Source organism: Trichomycterus rosablanca, chromosome 1, assembly GCF_030014385.1.
Source record: "Trichomycterus rosablanca isolate fTriRos1 chromosome 1, fTriRos1.hap1, whole genome shotgun sequence".
In the NCBI taxonomy this organism is placed as follows: Eukaryota; Metazoa; Chordata; class Actinopteri; order Siluriformes; family Trichomycteridae; genus Trichomycterus; species Trichomycterus rosablanca.
In genome coordinates, this window is record NC_085988.1 from 55,520,659 (window position 1) to 55,538,578 (window position 17,920).

Genomic DNA, 17,920 nt, shown 5'->3' on the forward strand with positions numbered 1-17,920 from the left:
CAGTGTCCAAACACTATATATTAGTAACAGAATAGGTTAGAAAACCACTCAGCCACTCAGGTGGTGCAGCAGTAAAATACGCCAGTACACTAGAGCTGGGATTTCGAAAACATCGTATCGAATCTCAGCTCTGCCATCCAGCCGGGCTGGGTGGCTATATGAACAACGTTTGGCTGTTGTTCATCCAGGGAAGGAAGTCGGATATGGACCTCATAACTGATGCAATTACAACCTCTGCTGGCTGATTGATGGCGTCTGCACAGAGAGAGGAATAATGTTGATCGGGGTGTGGCTCTCCGTGCACAAGGCTGATCGGCATTTGAACTCGCCTCGTGCAGGTCAAAAGATGCAGTCGGCTACTGCTCACGTTTTGTGGGGGGCGGGGGGGGCGGTCAGTTCGCTCTCCTCAATCGGGGCGGCGGTCAGCACCAGTACAGAGGAAGCATAATGCAATTGGGTAAAAATTGGCCGCGCTAAAAATCGGGAGATGCATAATGCATAAAAAAAAAAGAAAACTATTGAACTATTAATGCAACAGAGAATATGATGGTAAAATCACACCTATTTCTATTTGTAATTAATGCAAGCTAGTTTATAAGCAGTTGGATAGCTTTTGGATAGCAGTTGATAGAGTTAACTTTGTACGTTTGTACGAATATGATGGTATGTTTTACTATGAAATACTAATGAATAAACAATTGAGAAATGATTATTATTAATTTTCTTTTTTGCATTTTTCCCAGTTTTCCTCCCAATCTAGTCGTATCCAATTACCCAATTTCATTACGCTTCCTCTCTACTGATCACCCTGTCCACATTATCCCTCAACTCTGTGCAGGCACCATCAACCAGCCAACAGAGGTCGTAATTGCATCAATTATGAGGTCCCTATCCGGCTTCCCGCCCTGTATGAACAACAAGCCAAGCCAATCGTTGTTCATATAAACACCCCCCCCCCCACCGCAACCCTAATTGAATAAGCGGTTAAGAAAGTGAGTGATTGAGATGACAACTAACTGGACTAGTAGCTATTTACCTACATTAAATGTAGGCTTAAAAGTTACTGTATATTTTAGCATTGGCTACTTTATAATGCATTATTGAGAAAATACTGATCCAAAAAAGAGACTGATACTACAATTACACTTGATTCTAGTGGTGACCAGTATAAGCTAATCTATGTACCATATACTAGAATTGCCTATATAATAAGTTTTTATGGTATATTTAAGAAGTGTCTCAATTCATATGCATTTTACACCCCTACACCCTTAATAAAGCCAAAACTTGACCATGTTAGCACAATGCTCACTTCTCATGTACTGTGCAGTTACTTTCTTATTGTATTTTATTTTACTTATTGTCTAATATTTTATTGTAGTGTGAAAATGCCAATATATAGATCTCATTCTCATCATCAAATTTTTTGACATTTGTTTCACGCCTAGTCTAATGCAATATATGAAACTGTATACTGGTATTTCAAAATAAACGCTGCAATATGTGAACAGTGCATGAGGGTTCAAGTTTCCTAATCAAAACATAAAGAAAACCAGACATAGTGATGTTGTAATTTGACATTCCCATTTCTGGCTCCGCTCATGTAGCTCCCACCTACGGTATATGTACCACTGCTTCAGCAGTCACTAAAAATCCCCTAACAACTATTTCACCTCTGTCCTTCCAAGAATCGTTAGAAAGTAGAAAACAATTTTGGCCACTACAGCAATTAATCAAGGCCCAGTTCTGGAAAATTTCAGTTATTATCATATTCAAGTATCGTGTGAGTCAACAACATTCATTTTATGTCCAATGTTTCTGCCAATTAGCTGTTATCTTTTATGGATGTTCAGAACAATTTTTTCTTTTCTTCTTTATTTTTCTATTTTTCCAATAGTTCCCAAAAACTAAACAATTTAAAGATAATATTCGTTGTTTTTAAAATATGATTTAGCCTTTTAAGTTTTTTGATTTTCCTTGTAGTCATATAACGAATACTATCTGAATAATGTCTGATTTCAGTTAGACATTTTTACACAAAACTTATTAAAACAGTATCAGTTGCTTAGCACAATAAACAATCCTTCATATGTCAATTCAGTGATTGTAACCTGGCTTTGTTCTGTTTGTGCTAAAGAATCTGAAAATATGTTATATGACATTTGTACTTCATGTACCAGTTATTAAATACTGTAGATTTGTGGTAGATAATTGACATCAGTCCTTTTCAAACTTAGGCTGCTTTAGTAATTCGTCTCAATGTCAGAATAATGTTTAAAGACTTTATGAATCCACGTGGAGTAAAATGCCACGTTGACGAAGATAGCGGGGCGCCGGGCAATGGCGCAGCCCCGGCCATGGATGCTGACACCTATGATGACCTTGCTTTCTCTCTCCTGACATACCAAAGGGCCACCATAGTCTTTCTGCAACCAAGAAAAGAATCAAAATAGTTGTGTTGTTTCTTCAGTAAGTCTAATAAGACACAAGGATTAAAGAGCAGAGGGCTTTTCATAATCACATTGGAGTAAAGTAATTTTGGTTAAAAGTGATTTTACTACATTTGATAATGTTTAACACTTCATGGTGTAATATATTTATTGACTTTCATTTGATTGCAGACAGTGTGAACCCAAGATATTTCATGTTTTATCTGGTCAACTTCATTTCGTTTGTTAATATACATCCATTCCTGCAACACATTACAAAAAAGTTGGGGTCTGTGTGTTTCCACCTCACTGTGGAAATGTGTATTCTGGTCAGACAAATTAGTATTCCAGACCTTATTTGGGAGAAATTGATGCTGTGTACTTTGGATCAAAGATGAAAATGACCAACCAGACCATTCAGTTATTAGCAACAAGTCCAAAAGCCAGGGTCTGGGGTCATGTATGGGGCAGAGATGGGGACTCGACACACAGCCACTTCAGACTTGACTCGGACTCGTTTCAAATGACTCGGACTCGACTCATGACTCGCAAAAAATGACTCGAAAACAAACAAGTCCCTAGTGTCAGCATGTGTTAACATTAGTTAAGTGTGACAGTTATATATATACAGTGTATCACAAAAGTGAGTACACCCCTCACATTTCTGCAGATATTGAAGTATATCTTTTCATGGGACAACACTGACAAAATGACACTTTGACACAATGAAAAGTAGTCTGTGTGCAGCTTATATAACAGTGTAAATTTATTCTTCCCTCAAAATAACTCAATATACAGCCATTAATGTCTAAACCACCGGCAACAAAAGTGAGTACACCCCTTAGTGAAAGTTCCTGAAGTGTCAATATTTTGTGTGGCCACCATTATTTCCCAGAACTGCTTTAACTCTCCTGGGCATGGAGTTTACCAGAGCTTCACAGGTTGCCACTGGAATGCTTTTCCACTCCTCCATGACGACATCACGGAGCTGGCCGATATTCGAGACTTTGCGCTCCTCCACCTTCCGCTTGAGGATGCCCCAAAGATGTTCTATTGGGTTTAGGTCTGGAGACATGCTTGGCCAGTCCATCACCTTTACCCTCAGCCTCTTCAATAAAGCAGTGGTCGTCTTAGAGGTGTGTTTGGGGTCATTATCATGCTGGAACACTGCCCTGCGACCCAGTTTCCGGAGGGAGGGGATCATGCTCTGCTTCAGTATTTCACAGTACATATTGGAGTTCATGTGTCCCTCAATGAAATGTAACTCCCCAACACCTGCTGCACTCATGCAGCCCCAGACCATGGCATTCCCACCACCATGCTTGACTGTAGGCATGACACACTTATCTTTGTACTCCTCACCTGATTGCCGCCACACATGCTTGAGACCATCTGAACCAAACAAATTAATCTTGGTCTCATCAGACCATAGGACATGGTTCCAGTAATCCATGTCCTTTGTTGACATGTCTTCAGCAAACTGTTTGCGGGCTTTCTTGTGTAGAGACTTCAGAAGAGGCTTCCTTCTGGGGTGACAGCCATGCAGACCAATTTGATGTAGTGTGCGGCGTATGGTCTGAGCACTGACAGGCTGACTCCCCGCCTTTTCAATCTCTGCAGCAATGCTGACAGCACTCCTGCGCCTATCTTTCAAAGACAGCAGTTGGATGTGACGCTGAGCACGTGCACTCAGCTTCTTTGGACGACCAACGCGAGGTCTGTTCTGAGTGGACCCTGCTCTTTTAAAACGCTGGATGATCTTGGCCACTGTGCTGCAGCTCAGTTTCAGGGTGTTGGCAATCTTCTTGTAGCCTTGGCCATCTTCATGTAGCGCAACAATTCGTCTTTTAAGATCCTCAGAGAGTTCTTTGCCATGAGGTGCCATGTTGGAACTTTCAGTGACCAGTATGAGAGAGTGTGAGAGCTGTACTACTAAATTGAACACACCTGCTCCCTAGGCACACCTGAGACCTAGTAACACTAACAAATCACATGACATTTTGGAGGTAAAATGACAAGCAGTGCTCAATTTGGACATTTAGGGGTGTAGTCTGTTAGGGGTGTACTCACTTTTGTTGCCGGTGGTTTAGACATTAATGGCTGTATATTGAGTTATTTTAAGGGAAGAATAAATTTACACTGTTATATAAGCTGCACACAGACTACTTTTCATTGTGTCAAAGTGTCATTTTGTCAGTGTTGTCCCATGAAAAGATATACTTAAATATCTGCAGAAATGTGAGGGGTGTACTCACTTTTGTGATACACTGTATATATAATTATTATTATTATTATAAATATTCTGCTCTCTAATAACGCTCTGGCCATCTTAACCTGCGGAAACCGGAGGATCCGGAGGAAACCCACGCGGACACAAGGAGAACATGCAAACTCCACACAGAATGGACCCGGACCGCTCCACCTGGGGATCGAACCCAGGACCTTCTTGCTGTGAGGCAACAGTGCTACCCACTGTGCCGCCCCCGTATTTTGTGACTTGTGAACATCTCTGGTATGGGGTTGTGTCAAACATGGCTGAGGTTTATCATATTGTAAACCTGAAGACTGATTGTGTATGGTGACGCTAAGGCTTACCTCACATACACCCTGGTCCTTCTCTCCTCCAGCACAGACTTTGGTTTCTGTGATTGGCAGACTGCCATTGTGAATCTGCAAGCATTTCTCATTGCTGACAATGGGAAGGCGCACCATTTTCAGGCTGTTCTCATGCCCTGTGCCTGAAGGAACCAGAGAAACTTATTAAAATTAAAAGTCAATGACAGATTAAGAATTTTTAAATTTAATTCAAAGCATTAAAAGCTAGAATGAAGACAGAGTTCAGATGGTTGTACCTTTTGTCTCTCCCCAGCCATACATGACACACTGGGAGTTTTCTGTAACTTCACATCCAGCCACAGGAAGCTGTACTGTCCTCACATGCTCAGAGAGAGGGGCTGGCCTTCACATACGGTCAACAAAGTTAAATCAATGCCAACATTTTCAAGAGATTAATAAACACAATAGTAAATGAAGTATAAATAAGTGCACGTCTTACTGGGCGAGTTTAAGCAGTGCCAGGTTGGAGCCCTCAGGGCCGCAGACCATATGTGCAATTCGGAGTCCCTTCGCGTGTGAGGATGTGTTGAGATGTAGTAGACCCACATGTACGCTGAACTCCCACAGATCAGGAACACTGAGAAACACACACCATGCACCTACATTATCACATGATAAAATACAGCACACACACACACCAGTGCTAACATTCAAACTAAATATACAGGGGTTGGACAAAATAACTGAAACACCTGTCATTTTAGTGTGGGAGGTTTCATGGCTAAATTGGACCAGTCTGGTGGCCAATCTTCATTAATTGCACATTGCACCAGTAAGAGCAGAGTGTGAAGGTTCAATTAGCAGGGTAAGAGCACAGTTTTGCTCAAAATATTGCAATGCACACAACATTATGGGTGACATACCAGAGTTCAAAAGAGGACAAATTGTTGGTGCACGTCTTGCTGGCGCATCTGTGACCAAGACAGCAAGTCTTTGTGATGTATCAAGAGCCACGGTATCCAGGGTAATGTCAGCATACCACCAAGAAGGACAAACCACATCCAACAGGATTAACTGTGGACGCAAGAGGAAGCTGTCTGAAAGGGATGTTCGGGTGCTAACCCGGATTGTATCCAAAAAACATAAAACCACGGCTGCCCAAATCACGGCAGAATTAAATGTGCACCTCAACTCTCCTGTTTCCACCAGAACTGTCCGTCGGGAGCTCCACAGGGTCAATATACACGGCCGGGCTGCTATAGCCAAACCTTTGGTCACTCGTGCCAATGCCAAACGTCGGTTTCAATGGTGCAAGGAGCGCAAATCTTGGGCTGTGGACAATGTGAAACATGTATTGTTCTCTAATGAGTCCACCTTTACTGTTTTCCCCACATCCGGGAGAGTTACGGTGTGGAGAAGCCCCAAAGAAGCGTACCACCCAGACTGTTGCATGCCCAGAGTGAAGCATGGGGGTGGATCAGTGATGGTTTGGGCTGCCATATCATGGCATTCCCTTGGCCCAATACTTGTGCTAGATGGGCGCGTCACTGCCAAGGACTACCGAACCATTCTGGAGGACCATGTGCATCCAATGGCGGTGCCGTGTATCAGGATGACAATGCACCAATACACACAGCAAGACTGGTGAAAGATTGGTTTGATGAACATGAAAGTGAAGTTGAACATCTCCCATGGCCTGCACAGTCCCCCTTTGGGGTGTTTTGGAGAAGCGAGTCAGGAAACGTTTTCCTCCACCAGCATCACGTAGTGACCTGGCCACTATCCTGCAAGAAGAATGGCTTAAAATCCCTCTGACCACTGTGCAGGACTTGTATATGTCATTTCCAAGACGAATTGACGCTGTATTGGCCGCAAAAGGAGGCTCTACACCATACTAATAAATTATTGTGGTCTAAAACCAGGTGTTTCAGTTATTTTGTCCAACCCCTGTATATCAGTAAAATAAATCTTATGTAAAAAAAAAAGGCTACTGCTCTCCAGAGTTAGCAGAAAAACACACATTTTTACTTGTGCCAAGTACAAATGCACACCAGGGAAATCTTTGGGTGGCACATTGCACTGCTGGGTACTAAACAGCAACATGGTTCCTGGTCAATGTCTGTAAATCTGGATTCTTTCCACCACCCACACTACATTACCTTCACTTTGTTGTCCTTAAGCCATTTTGCCACAATTTTAGAAGTATGCTTGGGGTCATTATCCATTTGGAAGACCCATTAGTGACCAAGCTTTAGCTTTCAGGCTGATGTCTTAGGATAATGGCTATAATGTCTCTAAACTAATTTTCTTCCTCATAATGATGCTGCTACTACCCCATGCTTCACAGATGGAATTGTGTTCTTTGGCCTATTTTCCCTCCATACATAACAATGGTCATAATGGTCAAACAGTTCCATTTTTTGTTTCATCAGTCTAGAGAACACTTCTCAAAATCTTTGACCCCATGTGAAGTTGCCAACTGTGAACTGATCTAACCTAAAAACCTAAGCTTTTAATAGCTGTTTTGGAGCAATGGTTCATTTCAAGGTCATGTCGATATAGGACACATAAAACTGATGTAGATACTTGTTTCATACAGCATCTTCATAAGGTCGTTTGCTATTGTTCTCCAATTGATTTGTATTTTCTTTCCAAAGCATGTTCATCTCTAGGAGAATAAATGCATCTCCTTCATTAATTATATGATGGCTACATTGTTTTACTTGCATATTATCATTTGAACATATAAAGGTGGCACTTTCAGGTGTTTGGAAATTGCTCCCAAAGATGAACCAGACTTGTGAAGGTCCACAATTATTTTTTTGATGTCTTGGCTGATTTCTTATTATCCCATGGTGCCAAGCAAAAAGGCAAGTAGGCCTTAAAGGTAGGCCTTCAAATAATGCCATGTCATGTCAATTAGCCCTAGAAGCTTTGATAGCCATGATATGATAGCCGTTTTCTTTTCCAAGTTATTTAAATGCACAGTCAACTTGGTGTATATAAACTTTTGACCCACTGGAATTTTAATATGCTTGTGTCATGTAGTCCATATCCTAAACATCTTGCTAAAACTATAGTATGCTGACATGAAATCTGTGGATGAGATGAATATACGCTTTAATGACTTTTTAACTATATGTAAACTTCAAGTGTAAGTGTGAATGAGTCAGTGAATGAGTTGATATTTAGTTTAAAACACAATAAATATTTATTAATGTGACTTTAAAAAACTCCTTTATTTATTTTAAAAAAAGGCCTTTATTTTACTACTCTCAAATAAGCATTTATTTAGTAAGTTAAATACTAAGAGTGGTCCTTTGTCTTTCAGCCAGTATAAAATACATTACCAGAGGACATAGTCTGAACAGAAGAAATTTTTTGTGCAATATTCATTAAATTATTATTATTTTCTTTACAATTTTGAAATTAAGCTAAATAAATAGACTTACATTTTCCTCTTTGTCTCTCACATGAAGACCACTACATCTCCTCCTGATGTTATTCTTACTTGGCTTTTGAAGGAATCTTTGATGTACTAGTCTGTGATCAAGTTACAATTATGAACACTTCTCTCACTATAGCTACTGTTCCTAAAGCTTTTAAGCATGCAGTAGTCCAGCCACTTTTTAAGAATCATAGTTTGGATCCAGAAAGTCTGTGTAGCTATCGTCCAAATTATCTCTAAATGATCATTTTTATTTAAAGTATTAGAAAAGGTAGTTTATAATCAGCTTATAATTTTTTAAAAGTGAAAACAGCATTTTAGAACCTTTTCAGTCAGGTTTTAGATCGTTACATAGTACTGAAACTGCATTACTTAAAGCGACTAATGATCGTTTGGTGGCTGGGGACCAGGGTGACTGCTCTGTGCTAGGTTTTTGTAAAGCACTTTGGGTAAACACTTCTGTTTGCAAAAGTGCTATATAAATAAAATGAACTTGAACTACATAAATATATAGACTGTATTTTTAGACTTTGGTTCATGACAACTTACCTAGCTAAAATCAGCTTGTGTAATTTTAGAGTAATTACTTTGTTTAAAAATGTAGTAAATGCCACAAGTACTTAGATAAAGCAACATGGTATTTCTTTACTTTAAACCTCTCCTGTTTTCCTGAACAAATTTTCCACATGTCCATGTCACATGTACAGGAAAAGCTATGTCAGTGCATCCGATCTCATTCCTGCTAAAGTGATTGTCTTTTATTTCTCGTTGAACAGGCGAATCTTAGCAATGCAGCCTCTTGCTGAGATGCGTGAGATAGCTGAAGATGGGAGCCAGTGAGTCTGGGTTATGTACAGAACTGATTTAAAATGCAGACTCTCCCTTTCGGACGACTGAGGATGAGCAAGGGTTGTGCTTGAAAACCGGCAGAGAAGATCCCCAGACATCCATCACAGTGAGTGTGCTGAATGCAGAAGCTAAACAGCTCCACACTCACCCTGAGCCAGAGCATCTTATCTCACTAAACACTCATAAACAGGAAATGCTGTATCAACACCACTCAAAAGTAGATTTCCAGGGACAGAGAAACATAAAAGCAGTGTTACATAGAAGATACACCTAATTCACTTTTAACACTCTAAAGATAACTTTAGCTGCAGCGGAAAATGTAAGTAAAATTACATTCAGGGAAAGAAGTAAAAAATGAATGGATACAGGATATGAGAAAATAATAGGTAAATAAAGAATAGCTACCATGACGGGAAGCATTCCTGGTCAGTAAGGACCCACTCCTCTCGAATAAGAGATCCACCACACCAGTGCCTGTTTCTGTCCGCACAGACACAGTAAGCAAACACGCAATTAGACACAATTTATATATAGAGAGACTACAAAGTTCCATTGCTAAACTACATGGCATGGACATCACATATGGACTATATTGCACTTCTTTGCTAATATGCATTACATGGCCAACAATACATAGACACCTGACAGTAAGCTTGTTGGGCATTCAACATCTTAAAATGACATGCCACCCCCCCCCCTTTTGCAACTATAACAGTCCATTAATTCTGAAGAACGTTTGTGAAGTCAGGCACTAAGGTCAGGTTTGCAAACAACGTACCAATTTATCTCAAAGGTTTTTAATGGGGTTAAGTTCAGAATGATCTATGTAGCTCTGCACATTTCCTAAAACAGTGGTTCTCAACCTTTTTTACCCTCTTCTCTTAGACCTCTCTGTGTTCAAAAAAAGTTTCTGAGACTCCTTGACACAGGTTATAATATTTTTTCTTACGCTTTCAGCGTAAATGACAAAAGGTGTTGTGTTCTTGATCATGGTGAATTTGATGAATCCATGATGAAAGTATAAACCATGGTTTTGGTATATTTTGGTTAATGTAATAGGTTTACCGCTGGTGGGAGCTTCCTCACCTTGGTAAACTTAAGCAGGATACGCATCAACAACTGAATCTGAATCTTTTATAGTTGCCATCCATTGACATTGCACTTTTGTGGTGGGCAAATCAAATGTGTATATTCTTAAAGACCTGATGTAAATAGATTTCACAAGAAATATCCCATATGCCAATAGTCTATTGATTTTTCTGACCAATCAAGTGTTATTCTTTTTAACTCTTCTCAATTAAATGCAACAGGACCCCCATCTAGGCTCACTGCCTCAGCCCCCTGGTTAAGATCCACTGTGTGTGTGTGTGTGTGTGTGTGTGCATGAAAGGGGATAATGAAGTGGTTACCCTTTATGAATGCTGACCACCCAACTCCCATCTTCTGCCCGCTGGACCTGAGTGCCACCCACAATCCGTGTAGTTTTATGCACAAAGCAAGAAGGTTTTGGCTGGGGCACTGATGACAACAAAACAAGACAAGCATGACATAATGTTTTATAATTATAATATCCAAGTTAAACTATTAATTATTTTCATTATTTAAATTTTGAGTTCCCAAAATGTAAATGATTATGTGTAAAAATCCATTTTATTGAATCCTAACATGAAATGAAAACCTTCCAACAAAGGGACATAGGCTAAAAGGTCTCAACAAATTTAAAAAAAATAAAATAATGAAAACAATTTTTGCCTAAATACTTAATAACATATAATTCTAAAATGAGTTACTAAGTCAATGGGTTCTGGACAAGCTACACCAAGAGCAATTATCTTTGTGTGGAGAACTTGAAATGCCGGGAAATCTAGCAGCTTACCAAAATTCATTCCACAAACAACCATGCACATGCAACAAATAAATATTTAATAAACAGCAGACATCACTCGTTTTAAATAAGGTCAATAAGGCTAGCCATGTACTGCAAAGATCCAACATTTGAATCCCCAGTGTTGCTATTGGCTGGTCAGGCATCTACATACAAGTAGAGAGGGGGAGGGTGATGGCCAATCCTTTTCGGGGTGTAATAATACACCGTGGCCATCATGCCTGTGTTATGTAACAATGTTTTTTCCAAAGTACTCCCAAGCCTATGTGGCTATATTTAGTTATGTATTTGTTTGGGACAGGTATTTACAGGTTACACATGATTCAGCAGTTCAAGTTCAATATCAAACACAGTCATGGACAACTTTGTATCTCCAATTCACCTCACTTGCACCCACCCCAGGAGACAATAGGGGAAACATGCAAATTCCACACAGAAATGACCCAGGCTGCTCCACTTTTTATCAAACCCAGAACCTTCTTAATGTGAGGCGACAGTGCTCTTCACTAAGCCACTGTGACAAAGACTTTTTAACACAGTAGCATGATGGTTTCACATTCAAAGTAATCTGAGGGTTTAAAAGTCACACACTTTTAACAGTTTACATTTACATAAATGTAAATGTAAACTGTTAAAAGTGTGTGTTGTTTCCAACCTTGCCCTGCATATTTTTCTGGATTCCCTGAATGTTTTAGATGGTAAAAGAAAATCTTAATTATTTGCAATTTTGTGTTAAGAAAAGTCATGACCCATTATTGCTTGTAAAGACTGATTCTTTGGTATATCCTCCTTTTATGATTCCTCCAATCATGATTCTCTTGCCCGTTACCAATTCACCTGCTTATTGTGGAACGTTTCAAATCACTGTAGCTTTAATTTTTCATCAGTTTGCCTTAGTCCCAACTTCTAAATCATCAATCAAGTTGATCATTAAAACATTGGAAGTCTTTTGACTTTGAGATTTAGGATAATTCACAAAAAAAAAAAAAAGATTCTTTTTCATTACATTTTACAATTATTTATAATCATTACAAAACTAGTTATTGTTTCTTGTATTTTCATAAAAAAAAAACTCATTTCCTAAAATGCTTGCGAATTTTAATGTGCACTTAAAACAAAAATCTGTGACTTATTTTTACTCTCTTGAACATTTATTTATCTAACAAAAGTACAAAAATAGACTTTTAATATGTTGGCTGAATTTTATTAATATAAATACATTTTAAAGTTCATGCCTGCACTAACAGTAGTGAAGTTACACCATTTGTAAACATTGCAATATGCAAGTGAATTGGTAACAAGTGATGGTATCATTATTGGGTATTAAATGATCTACCAAATGCTAAAACTTTGCAAACAAAGATAGGTTGTAACCACTTTGCCAGACTGTGAGAGAACTGTCAATCAGTTCAAGAATAGCATTTCTCAATGCAAGATTGCAAATAATTTAGGTCTTTCACTATCTGCTGTACATAATACTGTGAAAACATCTCAGTCTGTGTAGGACAAAACCAGAAACCACTGATTAATGTGTGTGACCTTCCAGCCCTCAAAAGGCAATGCATGAGAAACTGTCATGCTAATGTGATAAATAATGCCACATGGACTCAGGAGTATTTCAGCAAACCGTCATCACTTAACATAATACACCACTGCATCAACAAATATACCCTTATGCAAAGCAAAAGCCATACATGCAAAAAGTTCTCTGGGCCCCATCTCATCAGAAATGTGTTGAAAGACAGTGGTAACGTGCACTATGGTCAGATGATTCCTTGTTCCAGCTTGTTTTTGGGAACAACAGAAAACAAGTTCTCCATGCCAAAAAACAAAAGGACCATCCAGACTAAGATAAGTAATAGGTGCAAAAGACAATATCTGTCATGTATGAAGGTACCATTAATGCAGAGGCGTATACTGGGATTTTAGAGACATATGCTGCCATCAATGTGATGTCTTTTCCCAGGAAGTCTATGATTATTTTGGCAGGACAATGACAGGTCTTCTACACATGCTACAACAGCATGACTTCATGAAAACAAAGTGTGTGTTTGACTGGCCTGCATGCAGTCTACAACCCCAAATCAGAAAAAGTTGGGACAGTGTGAAAAATGCAAATAAAATAAAAATGCAGTGTTCCTTACATTTACTTTGACTTTAATTTCATTGCAGACAGTTTCAACCAGAGATATTTCATGTTTTGTCCGCTCAACTTCATTATATTTATTAATATACCTCCATTCCTGCATTTCAGGTCTGCAACACATTTCAAAAAAAGTTGGGAAGGGGGCAATTTAGGGCTAGTGATGAGGTGCAAAAACTAAATAATGATGTGATTCCAAACAGGTGATGTCAACAAGTGATTGTAATCATGGTTTGGTACAAAAGCTATGTTAACCATGTCCAGAAGTGCCGTCGACTTCTCTGGGCTCTGAGGCATCTAGGATGGACCATCACACAGTGGAAACGTGTACTGTGGTCAGATGAATCAGCATTCCAGGTATTATTTGGAAAAAATGGACGCCGTGTGCAAAGACGAAAAGGACCATCATTCATGCATTTTTCAACAAGACAAAACCACATGCTGCACACATTACAAAGGCATGGCTGCAGAAGAAGAGGGTATGGGTACTGGACTGGCCTGCCTGCAGTCCTGACCTGTCCCCAATAGAGAGTGTGTGGAGAATTTTGAAATGAAAAACACTAAATCACTTGGTATCCTCGGTGCCAAAATGTCTTTTAAGTGTGATAAAAAGGAGTGGCAACATTACAAAGTGGTAAATGCTTTACTGTCCCAACTTTTTTGGAATGTGTTGCAGGCCTGAAATGCAGGAATTGATGTATATTAATAAATGAAATGAAGTTGAGCAGATAAAACATAAAATATCTCAGGTTCATCCTGTCTGCAATCAAATAAAAGTCAAAGTAAATGTAAGAAACTGTGTGTTTTTTATTATTTGCATTTTCCATGCTGCCCCAACTTTTTCTGATTAAGGGTTGTAGATTTGTCCCTGTTGATGAGTCATGAGTCATATTAGTCAAACTGCAAAATCATTAGTTCCTAATTAAATACAAATAAAAATATGAATGGTAATGTAACACGTAATGTAAACGTAGTAAATGCTTCTATATGAGGTACTTACTCCTTACATGGTCAGTGCTTGTGGTTTTACCTAAAATGACACAACACAGACATATCACTATCACTGCTGTGCAAATCCTTCATAGACAAAACTTACACTCTAATAACATTCAGTAAAAGAACTTAAGACTCATACATTAAAAACAAATCTCTTTTAAATACTTCCACTTTTTAGGGAGGACAAGCTTCTCATTAGTAAGATAAATGCTATGGCTGTGCACATCAAAAAAGCTTTTTGATTTTGGTGTCCAATGGACACACTCCAACCATGGAGAATATCTGAGAATATATCCAAACATTCACAATGACACATATTCAGTGTGTCCTAGATTCTGTGCTATGGATGCAAGTAGATTTACACTTACTCTATATGGCCTAAAGTATGCAGACACCTGATCGTAAGCTTGTTGGACAATTAATTCCAAAACCATAGACATGTTTGGCCTTTGTAGCTATAACAGTCTCCACCATCAGTGTAGTGGTAGCTCTGTGGTTAGGACTCTGGGCTATAGCAAAAGGCTGAGGGTTTCAATCCCAGCAAGGACTTAACCCTTCTGACTCAAGGGGTGCTGTATGATGGCTAATTCTGCATTCTGACCCTAGTTTTAAACAAGAAGTGTATATTTGTGTATACATAACACAGAGGTATGTATATATGTCAGTAAAGCTTGAGGGTGTGGGTGTGTGTGTGTGGGCGTTGATGACACATATCTGTGAACCCTTAGTGCAGTTCCAAGCCTGGATAAAAAGGAGGGTGAAATTAGAAAGGGCGTCCAGCGTAAACACTGTGCCAAATAAATTATGTGGATGAATAGTCTCTGGAGACCAGGAAAAAGAAAAGTTTATTTAATAATGGTAATAAGCTAGAAAGGGATCACTGAGGAATCCAATCAGAATTCAAATCAAAGGTAGAATCAGTCGAAGGAAGAAACTCTATTTATTAAGAATTTCAAAATCAAATGATATCACTTTTCTACATAGTCACCTTCCGATAGTCACTTTTCCAGCGTCGTACCAACTTTTTAATGCCATCGTAACAAATGTTTTTGGTTCAGCGTGTAGCCACTGATGCACCACTGCTTTCACATCATCATCACATGAAAATCTTCTTCCCCTTAAAGCTTCTTTGAGCAATTCAAAAAGGTGGAAATCAGATGGCGCTATCAGATGGCCGTATCATATGGAGGACTATAAGCTCTCTCTTAGTCTCTCAGACACGACCAATTATTATTCCTCCCACCCTCACCGTTTCCAAACAAAATATAAAAGTGCAGAAACTTTTTGAAGATCCCTCATACTTTAAGTAACTAAATTATGCATATGGCACATGTGTTAACAGGAGCTAAAACATTTCTTGGGCTTACATTTTTTATGGTGACTGATTCAAAACATTAGCACAGTAAAGTGACAGAAAACATATATTTTTAATAACAACCCTAGAATAGAAGCTGCTGATGACAATGATGCTAAGATTAAAATTCTAAATGGATGGTATGATCCTGTGTTTTCATTTTTAAGTCATTCCTCATATAAAACGTTAAAAACAGAGGTAGAGTGCAGACACTGACGATAAATAAGTTGACCAATTGACCTGTTTTTGACTGTGAATGAGGCTGAAGGCACTTAATGTTACTCACAGTGCTCTAGTCCACAGTAGTCCCAGGGAATAGAAGAGTTGAAGGTGTAGCACCATGGGCCATGCTTATCTCTGTCTGGATTTCTGCACAAGTTCAACTGCAGCCCTGCATCCACCTCCTCAGAGCGTGTGACTCTGCTATTTGAAAAGACATGAAGAAAAATAGTTTCATTATACATAAGTAACAAAATATAAAACGTTAAATGTGAACTCGATATCCAAGGGGTCTTGTTGATTTGTTTCCTAGCTTTTCCCAGTTTTGAAAAATAGGAATTGGGGATGACACTGTCCTCACTAGTCTAGTAATTCAAAACCGCATGCTAACAAACTGCAAGCTTGCTGTAGCTTACTGAGAAAATAAATCCAAATAGCTGATGGAAGAGCCTCAAAGCCAAGAGAAAAATGGCCAAGGGGAGTGATGAATGGATAAAAGAGGGCAATTTTTCCTCCCTAAAACAAGCGATAGCTGAGCTTTGTCAGTGCTGCCCTTTCAACCCTGGCTCAGGCAGACTTGCTGGCTGCCCGCCATAGGAGGAACTTACTGACTTTGATCTTGCCTTGCTGTGCTTCCAGGAGAAGCACTTCCTGGGAGGGGTGGGGGTCATCTCTGGATCATGTCCAGTCATCAGTGCCATTTAGGCTTTAAAAATTCCTGTTAATTAACAAAAGCAAGCAGCTCCATCTAAACTCAGGGTTTTGATCTTGGTCTGACTTGCTTCATGGTCTTTCACTGCTTGGATTTTAAGCCCTTATTGGTTCATTCAATTATTTAATGATTCTCTCTAATTGCTTCATCCTGGTCATGGTCATGTTTGGCCTAAGGATTACATTGGTAAATGTGGAACTATAAAAGTGTTGAGCTTCTGGATGTCTCTGATTCATATAGATGTTATGTAAATAGACTTATTTACAATTTAAATGTACTTAACATTCATTTATTCATTGTCTGTTTGACCACTGCTTTATCCTATTCAGGGATGCAGTCGGTATAATTCACTGGCTGAAAATTAGGAAACACCCTGGACAAGACGACAGTCTATCACAGGGCAAACAGACACATTCACAGCTAGGGCACTTTTGGTAGCTCCAGTTAACCTAAATGCATCTCTTTGGACTGGAGGAAACCCACGCAGACACGGGGGGAACATGAAAACTCCATAAAGAAAGGACCCAGACCTCACCACTTTGGAACTGAACCCATGACCTTCTTTCTTGAGGCAACAGTGTTACTCAATGAGCCACTGTGCCACCCATGTGCTTACCAAAACCAACTACAATCAAACATTATTTAAAGGAAAATCAGATCGTGCCCGGTGCACAAAGAAGGACAGATGATATTGGGAGAGACAGTATTGCAGGGACAGTGGGAGCCTAGTGGGTAGAGCTTTGAGCTATTACTCACAAGATTGAAGGTTCAAATCCAGGCTCTGCCGCCACTGTTGGGCCCTTGAGCAAGGCCATTAACTCTATCATTTGGCCTTCTTTTCTTATTTGGTAGTGAGGAGAGGGGGGTTGCTTATTTCCTTACACCTTGTGGTATTGTTATTTATTATAACAGTGGAGATAACACTGCCAAAGACCATATTGATTTGATTACCATTTGATTCATTGGAAAACTATCATGGACAGTTATACATATAATACACTATATAGAGAATTTGTTAAACATTGTATTCTGAAATCACAAGCATAAAAATTGCATTGGAGCTGCAGTGTGTCTGTGTAAATTTGTGCCCGATCAGTCAAAAGAGCATTTGTTAGGTCAGGCACTGATGGAAAAGTAGGCCTGGCTTGCAACTGACATTCCAGTTTATCCCAAAGGAGTTTAGTTGAGTTGAATTTGGGGCTCTCTGCAGGTCACTGAATTTCCTTCATACCAATCTTGTCAAATCATGTCTTTATAGATCTCGTTTTATGTATGGGGGCACAGTCATGCTGAAAAAGACCTCTCCTAAACTGTTACCTCAAAGAGCAT

At 39.3% G+C, this 17,920-nt stretch overlaps 1 protein-coding gene across 1 annotated transcript in view; it reads right to left on the reverse strand.

Annotated features, from left to right (window-relative positions):
- Nucleotides 1–2,243: 2,243 nt before the first annotated feature.
- The window catches only part of hgfa (hepatocyte growth factor a), a 42,884-nt gene continuing 27,207 nt past the window's right edge, over nt 2,244–17,920 (reverse strand). The window contains exons 11-19 of the mRNA XM_063006148.1: nt 15,943–16,083; nt 15,279–15,282; nt 14,738–14,753; nt 10,692–10,800; nt 9,688–9,762; nt 5,485–5,622; nt 5,282–5,388; nt 5,025–5,167; nt 2,244–2,426 (exon numbers count right to left, since the gene is read on the reverse strand). Coding sequence (XP_062862218.1) covers nt 2,244–2,426; nt 5,025–5,167; nt 5,282–5,388; nt 5,485–5,622; nt 9,688–9,762; nt 10,692–10,800; nt 14,738–14,753; nt 15,279–15,282; nt 15,943–16,083 — 916 coding nt within the window. The remainder of the gene's footprint in view (nt 2,427–5,024; nt 5,168–5,281; nt 5,389–5,484; nt 5,623–9,687; nt 9,763–10,691; nt 10,801–14,737; nt 14,754–15,278; nt 15,283–15,942; nt 16,084–17,920) is intronic.